Here is a 22,894-nt window from a genome sequence, read left to right on the forward strand (position 1 = left end):
ACTTCAAACCTAGAAGTCTTTTTATTCATTTTCTATTATCAAATGACAAACTATGCAAAGCCTTATAGTCTTAAAACAACAACTCTCTATTTACCTCTGACTCCGCACAATTCTGATCTAGTCTAAGCAGAGCTATTCTGTGCTGACCTTTTTTATGATCACATGGATCTGAGTCATCAAAGGGCTAGCTGATACTAGAGGTTATCACATGCATGTTTTGCAGTTGTTTGGCTCATATCTTTGTGGGTAAATACCCTGAGTTGTGTGCCTTGCCATTCAGCATGCTGGAAGGTTAAATCACAAAATGAAAAGTTCACAGCAACATGCTTGGACCTTGAGGACATCATGCTAAGTGAAACAGGTTAGAGAAGGAAAAATAGTGTATGATCTCACTTATATGTAGAATCTAACAATAACAACAACAAGCTTATGGATACAGAGAACAATTGCTGGTTGCTGGAGGCACAGGGTGAGTGAAATGGGTAAAGGGAGTCAAAAGCTCCAAACTTCCAGTTATAAAATAAATACTCATGGGGCTGTATGCCCCATGCATGCTGTAATGTACAGCACAGTGACTATAGTTAATAATACTGTATTACATATTCGAAACTTGCTAAGAAAGTAAATTTTAAAAGTTTTTATCACACAAAAAAATTTTGTAACTATGTATAGTGATAGATATTAACTAGACTTACTATGGTGATTATTTTGCAATATATACAAATATTAGATCATTATATTGTACACCTGAAACTAACATAATGTTGTATGTTAATTATACCTCAATTAAAAAAATAAAAATAAAAATTTTTAAAAATTTAAAAATTATAGAGTCAGAATTTGGTCTATGAAATGTTCTTTCAAAACTTACAACTATTTTAAAGGAAACTTGACAAAGGTTTTCTCAAATTTGGCAATAATCCTGAAAGTTTATCTGATATGACCCAAAAGCAAGTTGTGAAGCAGAAAAAAATTTTTCTTTAATTATCAATAGTAAAAAATAAATTTTGATCAACCATGCTAGAGAGCAGTTTGAATTATCCTTATTCTCTACAGAAAATAGAATTATAAAATGTCATGTGAATAAGGCAATTAAAGAATATTCAGCCAAAAAAGTTACAAAAAAAGCTTATAAAGAAATGCCAGGAAGTAAATTTAAAAATGTGATTTTTTCCTGGATTTTGTGTTGCTTATGGCATTTGTCAGTTTTTACAAAATCAATATTTTGTAAAGGTTTCTTATTCTAAATAAATATTTCCATTTATATATATATATATTTAAATATCACAGAGCAGGGAGAGTAAGCTGCTTGCAAGAGGCCACTTGTATTACATTCACTAAAGTTACACTGGCCAAAGCAAGATAAATAGCCAAGACCAGAGTCAGCATGGAAGATGACTACATATGGGAATGCATTACAGGGAAAGTAGAAAAATCGTAGTAAAAAGGAACTCTAAAAATGTAAAGAGAGTAGATATAAAGAAGACACTTAAGGGGCAGCTGGGTACCTCAGCCAGTTGAGCAACCGACTCTTGATTTCAGTTCAGGACATGGTCTCAGGGTCAGGAGATGGAGCCCCGTATAAGTCTCTGAAGGGAGTCTGCTTGAGATTCTTTCCTTCTCCCACTGCTTCTCCCTCTACCCCTCCCCTGGCTCATGTGTGGTCTCTCTCTCTCTCTCAAATAAATAAATAAATCTAAAAAAAAAAAAAGACACTTAAAAAGTCAGTTACCAGGACTCTAAGAAAATACATTTGATGACTTAAGGATGGATAAAATTATATTATCTATCTATCATCTATCTATCTATCTATCTATCTATCTATCTATCTATCTATCTATCTATCATCTATCTATATCTATCTAACATTAACCAAAATTGACAGAAGTCAAAAAAGAAAGCTTCTAAATTTTAGGAAGTATATATATTGCCAAGCATTCTCTTGCAATAAATTCCTCAGCTCAAGATATTTTACAGAAAATTATAACAAGCCCATTGCTAACATCATCCACAATGGTGAAAGATTGAAAGGTTTTCCTCTAAGATCAAAAACCACAAGGATGCCAACTCTCAGCATTCCTATTCAACATAGTACTGGAAGTCCTAGTAAAAGCAGTCAGACAAGGAAAAAGAAATAAAAGACATCTGAATTAGAAAAGAGGTAGTAAAATTTTCTCTGCTTGAAGATGACATCATTTTATAGACAGAAAATTTTAAAGACTCCACCAAAAATCTGTTAAAACTAATAAATGAATTTAGTAAAGATGCAAGATACAAAATCAACATACAAAACTAAGTTGTTTTTATACACTAACAACAAAACAGCAGTAAAATTAATTTTTAAAAATTATTTTTATCCTATTTACAAAACAGCACCAAAAATAATAAAATACTTAGGAATAAATTTAACCAATAAAGTGAAATATCTGTACATGGAAAACTTTATTATTTTTTACTTTTAATTCCAGTATAGTTAATATACAGTGTTATATTAATTTCTGGTGTGCAATATAGGGTTTGAACAATTCTATACATTACTCATCATGATAAATGTACTTTTAATTCCCTTTACCTATTACATCCATCCTCCCCCATCAACTCCCCTCTGGTAACCATCAGTTTGTTCTCTATAGTTAAAAGTCTCTTTTTACCTTTGTCTCTTTTTTCTTTCTTTCTTTCTTTTGTTTTGTAATCTTTTTTTTTATTTGATAGAGAGAGACACAGTGAGAGAGGGAATACCAGCAGGGGGAGTGGGAGAGGGAGAAGCAGGCCTCTCGCTGAGCGGGAAGCCCGATGTAGGGCTTGATCCCAGGACTCTGGGATCATGACCTGAGCCTAAGGCAGACGCTTAACGACTGAGCCACCCAGGCGCCCCTGTTTTATTTTTTAAATTCTACATGTAAATGAAATCATATGGTATTTGTCCTCTGACTAAATCATTTCAATTAGCATTATCCCTTCTAGAACCATCCAGATTGTTGCAAATGGCAAGATTTCATTCTTTTTCATGGCTGTATAGCATTCCATTGTGTGTGTATCTATTCATTTATTAATGGACACTTGGGTTGCTTCCATAATTTGCTGTTGTAAATAATGCTTTAATAAACATAGGGGTGCATATATATTTTTTGAATTAGTGTTTTCATAGTCTTTGAGTAAATACCCAGTAGTGGAATTACTGGATCATATGGTAATTCTACTTTTAATTTTTTGAGAGACTTCCATACTGTTTTCCACAGTGGTTATGCCAGTTTACATTCTCATTAACAGTGCATGAGTGTTCCTTTTTTTCCACATCCTGTCAACACTCTTTTCTTGTAGTTTTGATTTTAGCCATTCTGACAGGTGTGAAATGATACCTAACCTCACCTGCTTTTGATTTGCATTTCTTTGATGATGAGTGTTGAGCATCTTTTTATATGTTGGTTGACCATCTGTATGTCTTCTTTGGAGAAATGTCTATTGATGTCTTCTACCCATTTTTGAATTGGATTATTTGTTTTGGGGGTGTTGAGTTGTATAAATTCTTCCTATATTTTGGATACTAACCCTTTGGATATATCATTTACAAATACCTTCTCCCATTCAGTAGGTTGTCTCTTAGTTTTGTTGATTTCTTCCTTCACTGTGCACTGTGATGTAATCCCAATAGTTTACTTTTGCTTTTGTGTCCCTTGCCTTAGGAGACATATCTAGAAAAATGTTTCTATGACCAATGTCAGAGAAATTACTACCTGTGCTCTCTTCTAGGATTTTTATGGTTTCAGGTCTCACATTTGGACCTATAATTGTACATGGAAAACTTTAAAACATTGATGAAAGAAATTGAAGACACAAATAAAGGGAAAGACATCTTGTGTTCATGATCATACAAATTAATATTGTTAAAATGTCCATACTACCCAAAGCAATCTATAGATTCAGTGTAATCCCTATTAAGATTCCAATGGCATTTTTTACAGAAATAGAAAAAGTACCCTAAAATGTATGGAACAACAAAAGATCCTGAATAGCCAAAATAATCCCAAGAAAAAAGATCAAAGCTGGAGGCCTCACACTTCCTGATTTTAAACTATATTTACAAGGTACAGTAATTAAAATAATATGATAGTGACATAAAAACAAACACATAGATCAATAGCTCAGAATTGAGAACTCAGAAATAAACACATGCATATATGGTTAACTAATATTTGGCAAGGAATCCAAGAACACTCAATAGAGAAAAGATAGTCTCTTCAATAAATGAAGCTAGGAAAACTGGATATCCTTACGCCAAAGAATGAAATTGGATCCTTATCTTACACCACTCACAAAAATGAACTCAAAATGGTAAAGACAAATATAAGACCTGAAACCATAGAACTCCTAGAAGAAAACATAGAATCAGGGCGCCTGGGTGGCTCAGTCATTAAGCGTCTGCCTTCGGCTCAGGTTGTGATCCCAGCATCCTGGGATCGAGTCCCACATGGGGCTCCCCGCTCGGCGGGAAGCCTGCTTCTCCCTCTCCTGTCCCCCTGCTTGTGTTCCTGCTCTCACTCTCTCTCTCTCTCTGTCAAATAAATAAAGAAAAAAAGTCTTAAAAAAAAAAAGAAAACATAGAATCAAAGCAGCTTGATATTGGTCTTGGCAATGATTATGGATATGACACCTCAACAACAAAACACAAGGACAAAAATAAACAATTGGTACCACATCAAACTCAAAAGCTTCTGCACAGCAAAAGAAACTAAGTGAAAAGTTAACCTACAGAATGGGAGAAAATATTTGCAAAGCACATATCTGATAAAAGGTTAATATTCAAAATATGTAAGGGACTCACAGCAGAAGACCCCAAATAATCCAATTAAAAATGGGAAGAGGACCCAAAGAGATATTTTTCCAAAGAAAACATAAAAATGGCCAACAGGTACATGAAAAGGAGCTCAACATCACTAATCACCAGGAAATGCAAATCAAAATCACAATGAGTTATCGTCTCACACTTGTTAAAATGGTTATTTTCAAAAAGACAAGCGATAAGTGTTGGCAAAACTGTGGAGGAAAGGAACCGTTGTGCACTGCTGGTGGGAATGTAAACTGGTACAGCCACTGTGGAAAACAGTATGGAGGTTCCTCATAAAATTAAATGTAGAGGTACTATATGATTCAGCAATTTCACTTCTGGGTATATATCCAAAGGAAATGAAATTACTGTCTTGGAAAGATATTTGCACTCTCATGTTTATTTCAGCATTCTCACAACAGACAAAATATAGAAACAACCAAAGTGTCTGTTGACAGATGAATGAAGAAGTTGTGATGTATATATCACACAATGGGACAGAAATTAGCCATGAGAAATAAGGGAAACCTGCCATTTTCAACTAGGTTCAACATGGATGAACCTTGAGAGTGTTATGCTAAGTGAAGCAAGTCAAGCAGAGAAAGACAAATTCTGTCTGATCTCACCTGTATATGGAAACTAAAAAAAGTCAAACTCATCAGAGAGTAGAATGGTGGTTTCCAGAGGTAGAGGTTGAGAGGTGGAGGAAATGGGTGAAGGTGATCAAAGGGTACAAACTTCCAGTTACAAGATAAATAAGTTCTGGAGATATAATGTACAACATGGTGACTATAGTTAACAATACTCTATAATATATTTGAAAGTTGCTAAAAGAGTAAGTTCTACCACATACACACACACACACAACTGCAACTATATGAGGTGATAGAAGTGTTAACTAACTTTCTTGTTGTAGTCATTTTACAATATATGCATCTATCAAATCATTACTTTGTACACTTTAAATTTGCACAATATTATGTCAATTATATCTCAATAAATCTGGAGGAAAAAGAATAGAAAATTATACTAAACCTTAAAATATCAAAAATAAAAAAGCTTTTAAAGTGTGACAAGCATAGAAAAAGAAGGAAAACAAAGGTTATTTTCATGAAATGTCTATGATATGGTTCCAAAATCTTAAAGAGATTGCATAAAAGTGGAATATTTTTTATTCTATTTCTATGCAGCCCTTCATTTATCAATAAAAATATATCCAGCAAGATATTAATGATTTATACAAAAATTATTTAAAATCCTTCCAGAAATAATTCAATAATAGGAAATCTATTCATATAATTCATCTATTAACTTGTGTAGAAAATCAAATAATTCTTGCCATAGGTGGAAGAAAAAAGTTGACAAAACTTGACACAGTTCTGATTTACAAAAGAAAACATTAAGTGTGATAGTAATTAAGTAATTGATCTTTTCTTCACATGGCTCATAAACAAGCAAGTTAATTAATGAATAAAATTTAGTCATTTCAACTAAATTTAAAAATAAAAGATGAAGACAACTATCTTCACTATTATTAAATAAGTCTGAATTTATCAGAAGTAAAATTAGACAAGAGAAGGTGACCAGTGACATAAGAATTAGAAAGGGAGATGTAATTTATTTCTAGTATCAGTTTAATGAACATGTGTCTGGATGACTACTGTGAAGCATAGGATAATATGGACAAATACCAGGATATGAAATTGAAATTGAATGATAATTAGGATTTATGTATACAAACAATAACCAATAGAAGAGAAAAGGAAGAGGGAACCCATTTATAAGGCCAACAGCAAAGCACATCAGTTGGCTGAAATTTAACAACAAATATGTAAAACCTACATAAGAAACATTGGTAAACACTCCAAAAGACACATAGATGATTTTTAAAAGTAAAATAATAATATATTCTTGTAATGGTGACAGTTAAAATGAGAGTTTGAACCAAACATTTGCACTTAACTGTATGCCAATGCAAATAACACTAGTTCTTTTCCTCCTCAAAAGCTAGTTAAGATTATTTCAAAATTCCTATAACACCATAAGCAAGCAGGAAAGGCCAAAGGTACCCAGGACTTGCATGCCATACCCTGAAGACAAAGCAAAGTTCAGCAAACTCAGGACCACACACTTCTCTGTGACAACAGAGACAGTTTGTACCAAAATAATCAAAGATTTTTAACTTGCAAAACAAAGTCTATCAAGTTGAAATAGTCACAGCAGTGCCCTCAAAAAAGTTGGGTGAGAGAATGCTCACAGGAAACACCAGGTCACCAAGCAAATAGTGGGAGTTGGGCAGACTTGTTTCTTTCTTTTCCCTACCTATGACTTTTCATATTAAAATCCTGGAAATTATGGGGCGGTCATTATTCCTAGGAATGTGAATTTCTTTATGTAGTGGATTTAATATACATAAGGTCTTCTCAGTTTCGGTTATATATTTGGTGATTTCAACAAAATCCTTAATCTTTCTGAATTTTAATGGCTCCAATGTAAAAGATAATGATCATTCTTGGCTTGTGTATTGGATTAGTAATAATGTCTGCATTGTACCTACCAAAGCTCTTGGTAGGTGTTTAGTAAGAGTAGCTATTTAATAAGTTAATAGCAAAGATGGTACAATTAGCAAGGGTGTTAGCTGCAGAATCACTGAATAGAGCTAGACCAAAGCTTCTTGATGGAGCACAAACTGAATATGAGTGACAATGTAATCATGTTACTTTTGGAGTTAAAATTATTAGATAATGCATTTTAAAAGCCCACAAAAGGAAAATGGAAATCAGAATGAAGAATAAAAACTAAGTGGTAAGAGTTACTCATTCTGAAAAGGTGTGGAGAACAGCATTTTTAGAAAAGGAATCCCAGAAATTGATTGATGTGCTGGTTACAGAGATATATACATTCAACAAAACAAATCACACTGTATACTTTATACACTTCCTTTTACCATGTATAAATTAGTTTCTAATCTTTTTTAAAAATGAGATAAACCTATACATCAACAGCATGGTTATAATTTTTTCAAAAGGCAAAAAGAAAATACTAATTGTTAGTAAGAATGAAGAACAACTGGAATCCTAGTAAATGGCTGATGGGATTATTGATTGGCACAAGCACTTGAGAAACTAGATTTTAACGGTATGTTCTAAAGCTAAGCAATGCTTACCCTATGACCTAGCATTTCCACTCAGGTATGACACACGCATATTTGCCAAAAGACATGTAAAAGAATGTTCATAGCAATGTTTATCATAAATAGCCAAAACCAGGATAGTCTACATGTTTATCAACAGCAAAATGGATAAATAAAATGTGGTATGTTAATTCAATGGAATTTACATAACTCTGAGAATGAACAAATTATACCTCTATGCAAAAACTTGGGTGAATATAAAAAACATTAGCAAAAGAACCAAAATGCAAAAGAGTACACAATGTGTGGTTCGTTTATACAAAATTTAAAATCAGGCAAAATTAATCTGTAGTGTTAGAAGTCAAGTGGCTACCCTTAGGAGTTGTAGAGACTGGTATGAGGAGAAAGAGGAGTTATGGGTAAGTTTTGGTTCTTGATTTGGGTGCTGGTTGCCTGGGTAGGTTCATACTGTGAAACTTCAGTAAACTGTAAAATTAGGATTTATGTATTACTTCAAAAGATAGGTTACACAGAATTTTAAAAACCTCACAGCACTGATCCTAGGGAAATTGCATGTGAGAAGGAATTAGAAGCCTTATGTGAGGGAAGATTAACAGAGAGATAGATACAAGTTTTCCAGAAAAAGGATGGGAGATTGACAATGGGGATTAGAATGTATAACAAATAAACAAAACACTGGGTCCAGAACGGGAAGCAGAAATCAAATATATATTAAAAAAATGTGATTAATCTAGCCCCATTCCAGGCAAGTAAGGTAGAGAAGAAATGTTAAGAAGCTTTAAAAAGCTTTTTGTTTTGTTTTGTTTTGTTTTGTTTCGTTCTGTTTCTTCATGGACTGGGAAAGGTAGCACTAGTTCTAGGGAATCCATTTAAAATTTTGCAAGAGGGAGAGAAAGGGAGCAACATGGAACCAGTGTGGTGCTGATGTGTAAAAGTGGCTCCACTGGCCAAACGGTGCCTGGATTAGTACTGGGCTTTCTGCTCTCTTATCTGCAGTGTGCTTGGAAAGATGGAAACAGACTGGTAAATAAAAAGACACGGACAAATGGGGACATGCCATTGCTATACCTGTTTGGTTCCACTACAGCTTTCAGGCCCTCATCCTTCCTATAGTGGTCGCAAAGGTGAGTCCCAAATTCTGTCCACATTAGAGCTATCTACTTGCCGGTCAGCAGATCTCTCGGGGGCTGCGGAGAGATCAAGCCCAGTGCAATTTGAACGTGCCCTGCGGAACGCTGGGCTTGAGCAAGATTAATTAGAGGTTCACTCCTGTATATGAATAGCAATGATTGTCATATTTCCAGATAGGCCTGTTCCATTAGGTGTTAGAAGCATATTTAAAATTGAATTCATGAATTTTATTTGCTTCATCCATGATATTTAAGATCTCACTGATAAATAAAACAGGATTTTTAACCAGTACAGTTAGATATTTCCTTCTAACTTACTTGTTTCCTTCAATATAGAAACTTGGAATTTTTCTTTATCACACTTAAACATGCTATTTTTCTAGTTGATTTTTCCCAGAGAACTAAAGATTAAACATGGAGATGGAAACTCTCCTGCAATTTGATGTTATTAAATATCCTGTGCTCTCCTGTGTTTGATAATAATATCAAATGTAAGGTACCTGACCTACTTCACTATCAGTTTATAGCTACCAGGTGTCCCTAATACTTTTAAGAATGTAATTGCAGTCAAAAGACAAATTAGATTATACTACTCCCAATACTTCAATTTGAAATAAAATATCCAAGGCAATTATTTGTTGTTCAAGTATGTTTAGTAACATGAGGAGTATAAAGGATTAAAGTAAATATGATTTCTAATTTCTCAGGATATGGGATTTCTGGAACTAGATTATGATCCTGTGAAAATGAGAAGATAAGAACATTCTGTTTTACAAAGGCCTTTGCATACATTATATAATCTGTCATGATTCCTTCTGAGAAGGAAGAGTTAGTATACCCCAGAGGCTATTTATTCTTTGCTTATCTATATTGACTACTTAGTAAGCACAGAACCCGGGTTTTTGTCATTTGCAGAGTTCTTACATAGTTTGCTATAAATAACATTTAACATAAGTACAATTCTTTATAATTGACATAGCATATCCATATATCATTTGATCATCCTGAAGAGTCCAATGAAATAATTACCCCCTTTTAAAAAGGTAGAAATGTTGTGACTCAGAGTTTAAATCACTTGCCTGAAATTACACAGCAAATGGAACTTGAACCCAGAACCTCATGTGCTTTCCAAACCTTCACCACCTTACTTTTTGTATCCCCTTGTTTAAGGAACAGAGAGTGTTATCTCACTCAATACCTGCAATAGTTGGTATGTGATGCATCTATGGGCAGAAGTAATTATTAAAGGACACATTGCAAATGTCTTGGAAAATAACATCTAAATTTAAATCAAAATATGTCATTGGGGCACCTGGGTGGCTCAGTCGTTAAGCGGCTGCCTTCGGCTTGGGTCATGATCCCAGGGTCCTGGGATTGAGCCCCCCATCGGGCTCCCTCCTCAGAGGGAGGCCTGCTTCTCCCTCTCCCATTCCCCCTGCTTGTGTTCCCTCTCTCGCTGTGTCTCTCTCTGTCAAATAAATAAATAAAATCTTTTTTGAAAATAAATAAATAAAAAATAAATCAAAATATGTCATTGAGGCATATGAAATTTGGAACCCAGAGAAAAAGAAAATGTAGTTAAGTGACATTATAAGGAATATAAAAACACATTTTACTTTTAAAATTCTAATTACCGTATTTTTAAATGCATATACAAATTTGAATTATCTTGCATATCTTTTATTTATATATGTGTGGTAAGTTCAGTATCTTCCCTCAGACAACTCTATGAAGAAATTTAAAAGTTTAAGTGATGGAAAATTGGATGAAGAATATTCCAAAAACGAGGAAAGAAAAAAACATATACAAATTCTGCTTGTGAAAGGGAAGATTAAGGTCACGTTACAGTGAGGGTATTCCTGCTTCGATGGCTTGCCACAGATCTTTCCACTTGTTCTTATGGATGTCTAAAATGTTTTTCCCACAGAGATGCCAATGGCTCTCACACTCACTGCCCTCAGGTCTTCATTTGAATGTCACCCTTTGAGACCCTCCCTGACCACTGGAGTTAAAAGTATAACCTTCCTCCCAAAACTACATATTCTTATTTTACTACATAGCATATATCACAGTCTAACATCTTATATTTTATTTATTTACTGTCTGTATCCTCTTACTAAAATGTAAGCTCCAAGGGGAGTAGAGATTTTGATCTGTTTTGCCAATTGTACCTAGAAAAGTGGCAGGTACCGGGTTGGTGTTCAATAAATACTCTTTTTTTTTTTTTTACACAAAGAAAGCATAGTAGAAGAAAGGAAGGAAGGGAGAGAGGAACGGAGGGAGGGAGAGGAGAGGGGAAGGAGAAAGAAAGGAAAATAAAGAGGGGGAGGGAGGAAGGCTGAAAGGTATGTAAAAGGACAATATTTTGCATATTATCTTTGTGAGAAAGCACCATTGGTAGTATCAATGGTTAATTTCTGCTGTTAATTAATATCCCTGGTACTTAATACTGATAAATCTAGAGAAAAAAAAACCTTCAGGAGAGAAGAAAATAGAAAAATGAAGGAAGGTTCATGAGGATCAGAAAGATAAACAACCATACAGAGCTGTTTGCATTATTTTATTTGATCCTCGCAGGAATATGTGAGGCAAGGAAACTTGAGGATTGCCGAAGGATACAGAGACATTAAGCTGGAGATGAGATGTGCTAGTCTAAGCACCCAGAGGAGCCTAAGATGGAGAGATAGTGAGAGATGGGGGAGGGTGTAAACTCAGGTTTCCAGTGCCCAATCCTAGGCTTTTTAAAGTTTTCTGCAGACAATGAAAAGAATGAGGAATGAAGGAGGGAAAGGAAATCATGTATCACTTCAAAATGTTTGCCAGGTATTTTTTAGCAGCGCCGCAATTCATCCTAGTAAAGGCACTTTCATTTATATTTGAAGATTGATTCACTCATTGAAAACCCATGGCCTAAACAGGCACAAAATTATTTACTTTGAAGCACTAGCATGCATAATAATACCACCATTACATTTTTAAGGACTTTATCCAAAAAGAATGATCTTGTATGAGGGTATTATATATAACGAGTATATTTACTTCAGCCTGGCATGTGCAGTGGGACAGACACCGTTTGCTGTTTACCAACAAGAATAAATGGGATATCTGGAGACATTAATAAGATAATATTTTAGAGACTTACCTAGAACTTTGCTGTAGTAAGAATTCCATTCTCCCCAGTAGGACTGAAATATGTAGTCTTGCAGAGGATAAGAGAGAGTATTTTTAACCCTCTCACCAAAGGTCATCTGGTCAGTGAGCTCCGACAAAGCTGCAGGTACATAGGAGGCAGGTGCTGGGATTTTCCCACAGTGTCTCTCAACTGTGGAGGCTGGAGAGAACCTCAATGTGTACACAAATGGAATTCCTAATTTCAGAGCAATGAGGTCCCCACAGAGAATTACTGGGTCTGCTACCAACACATCAAAACCACCTTTCTGAAGTCTTGCCATTAACTTGGGGTTGTTTAATACTCCATCACAGATTTGTATATTGATTCGAAAAAAAGTATCTAGAAGATTTCCTAGTTCTTTATAGAAAGTCCAGAGTGTGAGAGGAGTTGGTCTGTGGTCTAGCCACAGCTTTATCATGTGTTCAATTAAGGATTCTATATTGGTCTTCAAAAGGGAGACAGGTATCACCTCAAAATTCACAGGAGAATCAGGATTAAAGTTGATGTATAGAGCTGTTGATGAAGCCAGTACAGTCACATTGTGATTTCTTTGAATCAGCTCCTCTAGAATGATCTTAATATTTAACCAATGGCTACCATCCGTTGGCCAAATGAGCACATTTCCACTTAGAACAATTTCAGTCAAAGTCAAATTAAAAACGAGCAGCTGGAAAAACTTCTTAGGCATGGTGATATCCATTCTGAAAACCATCCTACCGTAGATCTTTTAAGATAAAAAGAAATTTTCAAAGTATATTTAGGTAGATTATTTTTTCAAATAATGTTTGATGTGACGGGTATACTCATTCATAGGTCAATTCATCTATAGATTAAAAGGAAAATAATATAATTCAAGCCATTATATGTAATAATATTATTATTCTAGCAACAGAAATAAATCAAGTCCTATTTGAAAGTAAAAGAAGAAGTCAAGTTATAAGCCTGGGGTCTGTGTACTCTGTGATAATAATTGTAAAATGTGTCTTTAATTTTTCTTTCCTAAAATTAGGTTAAACAAAAAATAATAGTTCTTACTGCTAAAGCCACTTTCTCAAAACTTACAGTAACTTCAAGTTAGATATCTATTATGAGGCATTTTTACATACATTGTCTAATTCAGTCCCTTCCAGAGTTGTGTGGCATAAATTACTTGCTACATTTCATAGATAATGAAATTAATGTTGAGTTGCATACCTTAAAAACATATGACAAAGTAGGGCAACTGGGACTATTATCATAACATCATTTGAGAAATTGCTGGATTTCCACAATTATTATTATTATTATTATTATGTCTCATCTTTGTAAGTTTTAGAGACTTTGGCAATGCACAATGACCAGCATTATTATTACTTCCCCATGGCTCATATTTAGGAAGAAAAACTAAAAACAACCTTCACTTAGAAGAGGTTTTCTCAAAGATTTCAAGATGTTTTAGATTAATTGGGTTATAGAGCAAATTATTACACATTTGTCAGAGGAGAGTTTTCTTCTCTGATAAAGCATACTGATAATCATCTCCTTGCACAAAATTTTTCATTTTCTTTCATATGACATCTTCATATACAAATCAAGAAGATAGGGCCTAGCCCCTCAAGAAACCACACGCTTTTTCACTCAGAATTGTGTAGTAGCTTAAATTGGGTGGACACTAGAGTTCAATAGCCCCAGATTCAAAAACTGTTCTTTTACAAGCTTTGTGACCCTGGAAAATTACCTAGACCCTTTCAGCCTTGGTTTTCTCATGCATAAATGAGAGATAGTGATGTTAATTTGTTATATTACTTTGTGGATTAGCAATAATATCTGCGAAGTTGCTTTGTAAACTGCTTGGTTCAAAGCAAAAGTTTGGTAATGTTTGTAGATTAATAAATTTGCCTGAAGATTGATCGGTAAACCAATGGGCTAGCTACAGAATGACCAGCTAGACGTAGATAAAATGATATCTGTCCGTTGAGATTCTTAGTAAATGCCAAACTATACAAGGGCAACCATATATTGATGCTATTTTAAAAGCTGAAATCATTAGAAGTTGCCATTAAAAAGAGAAAATAAGAACAAATAACGTGATTAAAAGGATAGAAACCAGGAATTGAGAATGGAAATTAAGCGGTTTGTTTTCTTTTCATGCTCTGTTGCCTTTAAACTGACTAATTACAGGACTTTGAGTAACAAAAAGACCAGAAAGACAGAGAAAGGGGAAGAAGAGAGAGAGAAGTGATGCTTTTAGAATTATTGTATTTGTGTCCTTTCAAGAGTCAGCCTCAGTTTGAATATAATGTCTGTACTTTTAGAATTAATTAGATTTTGAAGCACAACAGCAAGAGAAGAGTATGAGTAATCCCAATGACCACTAATATAGGCCTAGTGAAAAGAATTTGATGTATCTTCATAATTCTGTTGCTGTCATGACCTTCCAATAAAGAGGTGACAAAACACAACATATAAGGCATAACCAAAAGTTTATCTATAAAATACTTAGATTTGTCCAATTATTGAGGTCCACGTAAGTAGAATATAATAATTAATTAGGGATTGTTCTTTAGCAACAGTTACATTAGCACTTAAAAGCTTATCAAAATATATCCCCAAATCAAATACATGACTTACCCTGAATAAAAGAAAAAAGAAGTGTTCAAGGAGTCCGTTTGCCACTGTTAAGTGGCCTTTTCAGGACAGTAACATAATTATCTAATTTACTGAAGAGCAATTGCAGATAATAGAATTTATTAATAACTAACATATCTGTTTTTTGTTTTCAAAGTATACTTCGATGTTACAGTGTTTAATTTCACCAGTGTCAATGTAGATGTCTGTTATATTTATTCCCCAGTTCCCTGTATGCCTGCAATATATCATTGCAAATTCAAACATCTTAAGAAGATAAAAAATAAATTATGTTTGGGGATATATGTAGGTGTAATCATAGATTTAATTTCCATCAATGGGAAAAAATAATAATTACTTCCAAATATTCCTGATTTCATGACAAAAATGAAGTTCATTGATTTAAAATGATCACGTTTGTTTGCTTCATGAGTTCACTAATAGCTTTTCTGAATAAGAAGTGGTAAGAGCATAGTGGGGTTGGCATTCTGGAGAGAGAATGAGTTCAGTTTGGCCAACTCCATCATTTTATATGTAAGAACACAGATCGAGAAAGTTTTAAATAATCTCAAAGTTGTATTGCTAGTAAGTGGCAGATGAGATGAATGCCTAAGTATTCCAGTTCCCAGCCCAATGTTCTTTCTTCTTTCTTCTATTTTTTAAAATGTGAGATACAGTTTATAACAGCAAAAATTAGAAAACCACTACATTTCATAATTATGACTATTTGATAATATGACATCTTAAACATAATTAAAGAGCCCAGAAAATAATATTTTTAAATATGCCTATGAAACATCAATATATGAGTAGCCTGGGTGAAAAATAAGTCAGCCAGAGAAAGTTTGCACCAATTAGAATATTGTCCTTATACTTTGAATCAAGTTCTCATTCTTACCCTGCTTGCTTTGAAAGGAAGTACTCCAAATGGTAATAAAATAAAGTTCTCAGAATCATATTTAATAAGATTTATGTTGTTAAAAAGAGAGGCACAGGCCCAAATGAAGTCTTGTTAATGTCCCACGTCAGTAAACCAAGACTTAGTCTAACTGCACCCCACCCTGCCCCAGGCATGTAACCTCTCACCTGCCAACTGGAATTTCCTGGTCAACACTAGGAGGTAATCTGCTGACTTTTCTCTTCCCCTTAGGAAGGAAACTTTGCCTAAAACACTGCATTCTTTGCTAGTAATTCCCTGCAATCTGCCCTGTTTAAACCTTTCTTTTCTACAGCTCTACAGAGTTCCCCTCTACTTGCTAGATGAGATGCGTCCTATCTCTGAACCATTTAATAAAGCCAATTAGATACTCAAATTCACTCAGCTGCATTTGTATTGTTTAACAGTATATATAACACTTGCTCGAGAATGTGTAGTTCATCTGTATAAAATTAAATTAAGATTAAAGTTCTTTAAAATATGCATAATGCTATTAGTTTGAATTGAGAATCCTTGAAACAACATTTTTGTATGCAAGTTTTTTCTTACAATTTTCCCCCCAACTACATACCCTGAGTTACAGGTCTCCTCTTCCTGTGAGCATTTCAATGAATGGCTAGAATTTAATTGTGCTAATTTATTTCTCATTGTCTCTTGGATTGGAGGTGGTCCCAAAGGCCATAAAGATGTCCCAAAGATGGCTTGGAAACCATCTTTCATACTATTTTTAAAAACTGAGTAATCAACTCCTTAGTAACCTTAGAATTTTAACTTCACATTAGAGCTTCAACTTTTTTTTTTAGTTCCTTGAATGCATTTAGTTAATGCATTCTTGAAAGCTTAAAATTTGATGTACTTTTTCTTCCCCTTTGTTTTATTGTATATAAACTGAGTATCTTTCTAGAACTTTTCTTTTAGCTCAGGGTCTCACATCAAATGTGTCACCACTTTCTTCATTGTAACCTCAGGTGAGTTACTCAGTCTCCTCATTACAAAATGGTGGAGAATCCTGGTGCTTATTTCTTATAGTTGTGAGGACTGAGTGAAAAAAAAAAATGCGTGTACATTATTTGGAACAGCATCCATGCTCAATAAATGTTAGCTGTATATGATAACATAGGGAGAGAATCTTACTTTAAAAACTACCAGTTTAACCAGATCTCATCACCTAGACCCACTTCTTCCACTTCCCAGATAATCGTCCTCTGGGGTGTCTGAGCTTTGGTGCAGGTCTTCCCAAACACCACAAGTTCCTCTACAGGTGTCAGTCATGCTCAGTCTTGAGGCACATCACGAATGATATGTTACTAACAATGTATTCAGTACCAAAGTTCACAAGTGACTTATTTTAAGGAATACACACATAGAAAACTCAAGATTATATCCATAAAAATGATCATCTCCATTCCCTTTCATTGAGTGGGAGCAAAGAGTGACAGTGCCCTTGAAATTGTGCATGTCCCATAGCAAATTCCATCTTGGATGTCTTGCTTATGGCTGTCATCCCATTCATGGGTCATTATGAAAAAGGGGATGCTAATAAGGTTACTTGAAAGATTCTAACCAAACAAAATTAATTTACATTGAAAAATAGAGGAAGAAAAGAGGAAGAGAAGATAGAGGGAAACAAGAAAAAGACTGGGAAGAAAGAGAGAAAAAAAAAAAGTTCCAAACCAACATGTAGTACTCTTCAGGGAAAGAATCCCAATACATTTTTCTCTCCTTTAAAATGACTATTGGAAATCAAACACTTTAGAGATATACACATTCACATTTGTTACATTTCTAACACTTCATTTTACATTAATTACCTGTGCTCGGTGTTTAGTTCACGTAAAGATCTGAATATTATAGTCATAATTTTTTTTGAAGATCTATTGTTTTTTCTATTACACTTAACAGGAAAGTCTGCTGTTATAGATGGCATTAGTTCTTAGAGATTAATCACCTACTTATTCATGTATAATAATACATTATGTATTCATATAAATCTAACATATAAAGATTATTCACACAAAAAAGCTATTTGTTTCTATACAGGCCAAAAGGTATAACTGTTGGTAGCAATAGGTATGTTTATGGATTATAAATATTTTTACTGGCATTAAAATGCTACATTATTTTTTTCTTAAACATTCCCCCAATTTTGGTGGGCTTTTTTGTTGTTAATATGTACATAAAAACAATATTTACCTGGCTCAACTCTAAATAAATACATTTGAAATCTGTAGAAGCCTTTTCTTTCAGTTAAACATGGCATTTTAAGTTCTCTTAGGACCAGATACCTATCCTCAGGCAACTCGCCCCAGGGAACAGTCATATGGAAACCTTTGCCTAAAGAAACAGCAAGTTACCTAGTGATAATACAAGCCAATTAAACTCCAGTTAGCAAATTTAATATAAATAAGAAATAGAACAGCAGACTTCAAAAGCTAAATTCACTGAAAGGAAGAGGAAAAGTACTGGAGAAAGTTTAAACCTAAAATATCCTGAATAATTGATAGATTTGCACCTGAAATTTTAAAAAGAGAGAAAAATTTTTCTAGCAGTTGTGGTGTCAGACTTTCATTTGAAAACTATTTTCTCCTACTAGTCACTATATAATTTTATTTTAGCAACTGATATCTCCCAGCCTCAATAATCTCATCTGTGATAGTAGTTTTTTCTTCATTGCAAAGATTAAGAGATATAACATGTGAAGGACTTATTACAGTGTCTAGTACACAGGAAGAAATCAACAAATATTAATTATTATTGCTATCATGATTTTGAACCATGAGTTTGAACCAAATGCCCATATGCTGAAATAAAAGAAGTTATTTAAACATTATAATATCTGACCTAGCAATTAGCAGAGATTAAGGACTCCTGAGGTTATTGCATTCCACTGCAGAAAGGTAATCTTACAGGAAGTTGTCCCATTTATATACTCAGGTGTGATAATTTGAGACCTGTGGACATGGGCTCATTGCAATGACTTTGTTTAGAGCATTTAAACTAAAGTAAAAAAAAAAAAATCAAATTACACATTGGAAAGAAGTGATTTTTATAAGTCAGTTCCATTTATCATTCCCATTTATCATTCTACATGTACAAAGGCTTGCACAAAAACGAATTACTCTGTCATTTAAGTACTTTTGTTTCTTACCTGGTCTTTTGAATATGAGTGTTCATGTCCCTGGACATCAGTAAGAATATCGTTTGTAAAGACAAACTTAAATAGTCATTTTAAGTCAAAAGAGTGTAATTTGATTAGAAACATGATATTATCAAAATCAGAGGATAAGAACATTTTTATAAATCTTCATTACGTTCCCATGAACAAATTGTTAAGAAAGATTAGTCTCATGCCTTATGACTGGGAAAATTGTGTGGTTTTATTACCAGTATTCACTTACAAGCATAATACAATGGAACATGTGATTCTGAGACTGCCAGCATGAGGAAGGTTTATCTGGCTAATAATGTCACCAATATGAATAAGAAGCATTGTGATCATAATTGTTATTCCAAGACTGAGAACAAGTCGTTGATAAAAACATAAGTAATGAGATAAAAACGTAAACCTATATCGTGACTAAGGCACTATGTACACACTCCTCTATTTCATTAACTGAGATTCTGCACATATTCAGATGTGTTTGTTTACTACATGCATGAGCAGATTAAAGAGATTTTGCAGATCCTGACAGCTTGATTGTCTCATAAAATTGCCATTTCTTCATCCATTTTCTTCATTTTTTAAAGATCTAGTTTTAGCCCTTCAATACTGACCATTCACTTCTATCTTCGTAGGGTAGTTTATAATCAACATAGTAGATATGCTTATTTTCTCTGAATAACAGAATAGCTCAGTTTTCATTTATATCCCAGGAGACAAACATCTATTTTTGAATTTGGGGACAACTATTTAGCATACCCAGAGGGGATGATGAACCAATTGTAATTAACGCTTCTCTTAACAATCCTTGCCAAAGAACCCACACTTAAATGGTCAATTAATTCATTACAAAGAAGCCAAGAACACACAATGGGGAAAGGACAGCCTCTTTAATAAGTGGAAAACTGGGCAGCTATATGCAGAAGAATGAAACTGGATCACTTGCTTACACCATACACAAAAACCAACTGAAAATGATTTAAAGACTTGATCAATAAGACCTGGAACCATAAGACTCCTAGAATAAAATATAGGTGGTCAGCTCCTTGACATCAGTCTTGGCCATGATTTTTTGGATTTGACACCAAAGGTAACAAAAGAAAAATAAACAAGTGCAACTACATGAAACTAAAAAGCTTCCACACAGCAAAGGAAACCATCAACAAATGAAAAAGCAACTTATCTAATGGGAGAAAATATTTGCAAATCAGACATCTTATAAGAGATTAATATCCAAAATGTATAAAAACTCATATAACTTAATAGCAAAAAAAAAATGGCTAGAGGACATGAATAGATATTTTTCCAAAGAAAACATACAAATGACCAACAGGTACATGAATATGGGCTCAACATCACTCATCATCAGGGAAATGCAAATCAAAACCACAATGAGATATCATCTCACACCTGTTATTTATTGATTGATTTTTTTAAGTTTTTATTAAATTCTAGTTAGTTAACATATAATGTAATACTGGTTTCAGGAGTAGAGTTTAGTGATTCATCACTTACATATAACACAGTGCTCATCACAAGTGCCCTCCTTAATACCCATCACTTACATATAACACAGTGCTCAACACAAGTGCCCTCCTTAATACTCATCCCCCATTTAGCCCATCCTCTGCCTGCCTCCTCTCCAACAACCCTTAGTTTGTACTCTGTAGTTAAGAGTCTCTTATGGGTTGCTTCCTTCTCTTTTTTTTCCCTTCGCCTATGTTCATCTGTTTTGTTTCTTAAATTTTACATATGAGTGAAATCATATGGTATTTGTCTTTCTCTGACTGTAGGAAATATATGAGCAATGATCAGAGATTGTCCATATGCATGTATGTTTTTAAACACACACACACACACACACACACACACACACACACACACAAATGCCTGTATTAGTAATGGACTTATAGGAAGCTTAATCTCTTCCAGTTTTCTCTATTCACCACTGAAATTTCTAGCAATTTCTATTGTCAATGCAATATCTAAATGGGATTCAGTCCTGATTTTAAACTCTTTCTATATGTTATCCATAAAAGAACTTAGCTGGTATCTTTGAATCCATAAAATTAGAAAACAACACACTATAGTTACAAAGCATATTGTTTTTTTATCTTCCTGCTCTCAAATGATACTAATATATAGTTGTCAATATGTACAATTGAAAAATAACAGCTACAGGGAAATAAAGAGGTGATACAAAACTCTGTTCAAATTCAGATATTAAAAAAAATTACATACCCAAAGCTTCACTATAGTAGGAATCCCATGATTTCCAAAGAGAGTCAAATATGTAGTCCTGCAGATGGTAGGAGATGAAATTTCTTACTCTGTCAGTGAAAGACATCTGGTCGGTGAGTTCTGATAATACAGCAGGAACATAGGAAGGAGGGAATGGTACCTTCCCACAATGCTTTTCCACTGTTGAAGCTGGAGAAAACCTCAAGGAGTACATAAATGGAATTCCCAATTTTAAAGCTACTATATCACCACAGGGAAATACTGGATCTGATATCAGGATGTCAAATCTGTTTTTCTTCAGCTTGTCCATCAGCTTTTGGTTTTTGAGAACACCATCACAGATTTCTCTAGACAGTATGTGAAAGTTCTTGATGACTCTGGCTATCTCCTGATAGAATCTCCAAATGGTTGAAGGAGATGGCCTATTTTCCATCCATGTCAAAACAAAGTCATTGATGACTCCTTCTATTCTTTCTTTGCCAAAGGGCACCTTATATATTTCAAATATTAGAGATGGGTTAGAGGTTGGTGAGATGAAAAGTGCACCAGAGGCAACTAAGACAGTCACGTTATGCTCCTTTTTAATCAACTCATCTATAAGTATCTTAATATTCAGCCAATGACTCCCTTCCATTGGCCAAATCAGAACATTCCCACCAAGAGTGATTCCTAAAAGACTAATTGTAAGAGACAACAGCAGAATGTTCTTGTTTAACATGAGGTAGCTTGATGTAGAAGACTTGATGAGATGTGACATAAATGAATTTCTCTGCTTTTCAAGCAAAAAGGAAAGGCAAATTATTTTTCAGTTTTGATTCAAAACAACTGATACCCTCCAGAGTCTTCCCTTGACCAAATGATACTACTCATGGTAGCACAATATTTTATGATAATTACAGGCTTGGAGTAACATGTGTCTTACTTCTCAACCTGTTCCTTTAGCTGGGTTATGATTCTTACTCTCTGATCATTTTCTTAAACTTGATCTTTCAAACCTTTCGTTACATCTCATAATTGTGAAATTCTTACTATTAAATTCCATGGCCACTATATATCTCAACTCTAAACTCAGGCCTGGGTACTGAAATATCAGTTTGGGTCAGAACTTACTCAGAAATGTAGACATGCCAAGGTTATAGATTTTCCAATATTTAATAAATTTAATAAAATGTCATTAACAACAATTAAATATTATTATAGTAGTAACTGGTTCTTTTTAAAAAGATTTTATTTATTTATTTGAGAGAGAGACACACAGAGATAGAGACAGAGGTAGAGAGCGTAGGTGCAGGGAGGAGAGGGAGCAGGGAGGAGAGGGAGAAGCAGGCTCCCCACTGATCAGGGATCCTGATACAGGGCTCAATCCCAGGACCCTGGGATCATGACCTGAGCCAAGACAGGTGCTTAATGAACTGAGTTACCCAGGCGCCCCTAGTTACTGGTTCTTAATAGATAAGATTATTACAAAGAGAATACTTACAAGAATGTGAAGTACAAGCAAATAGAGTAACTGTAGTGTTTATTACTACTTTAATAATATGTTTAGAAAAATATTTTTTAAATTAAAATGTTTTTTTTTTTTATTTATTTGAAGGGGGAGAGAAAGAGGACAAGCATGGGAGAGGGGTAGAAGGAGAGGGAGAAACAGACTCCCCACTGAGCAGGGAA

The 22,894-nt window shown here is 34.2% G+C and overlaps 1 protein-coding gene across 4 annotated transcripts in view; it reads right to left on the bottom strand.

Moving 5' to 3' along the window:
• The window catches only part of LOC113925968 (UDP-glucuronosyltransferase 2A1), a 55,089-nt gene extending 33,145 nt beyond the window's left edge, over nucleotides 1-21,944 (bottom strand). For 2 of the 4 annotated variants that reach the window (XM_027600729.1, XM_027600727.1), the window contains exon 1: nucleotides 21,227-21,944. In XM_027600729.1, the coding sequence (XP_027456530.1) occupies nucleotides 21,227-21,944 (718 nt within the window). Of the gene's footprint in view, nucleotides 1-12,251; nucleotides 12,970-21,226 lie in introns of those variants that run through there. The other 2 variants (XM_027600724.2, XM_027600726.1) reach the window with 2 other exon arrangements.
• Nucleotides 21,945-22,894: the final 950 nt, after the last annotated feature.

This window comes from Zalophus californianus, chromosome 2 (genome assembly GCF_009762305.2).
Source record: "Zalophus californianus isolate mZalCal1 chromosome 2, mZalCal1.pri.v2, whole genome shotgun sequence".
NCBI lineage: Eukaryota > Metazoa > Chordata > Mammalia > Carnivora > Otariidae > Zalophus > Zalophus californianus.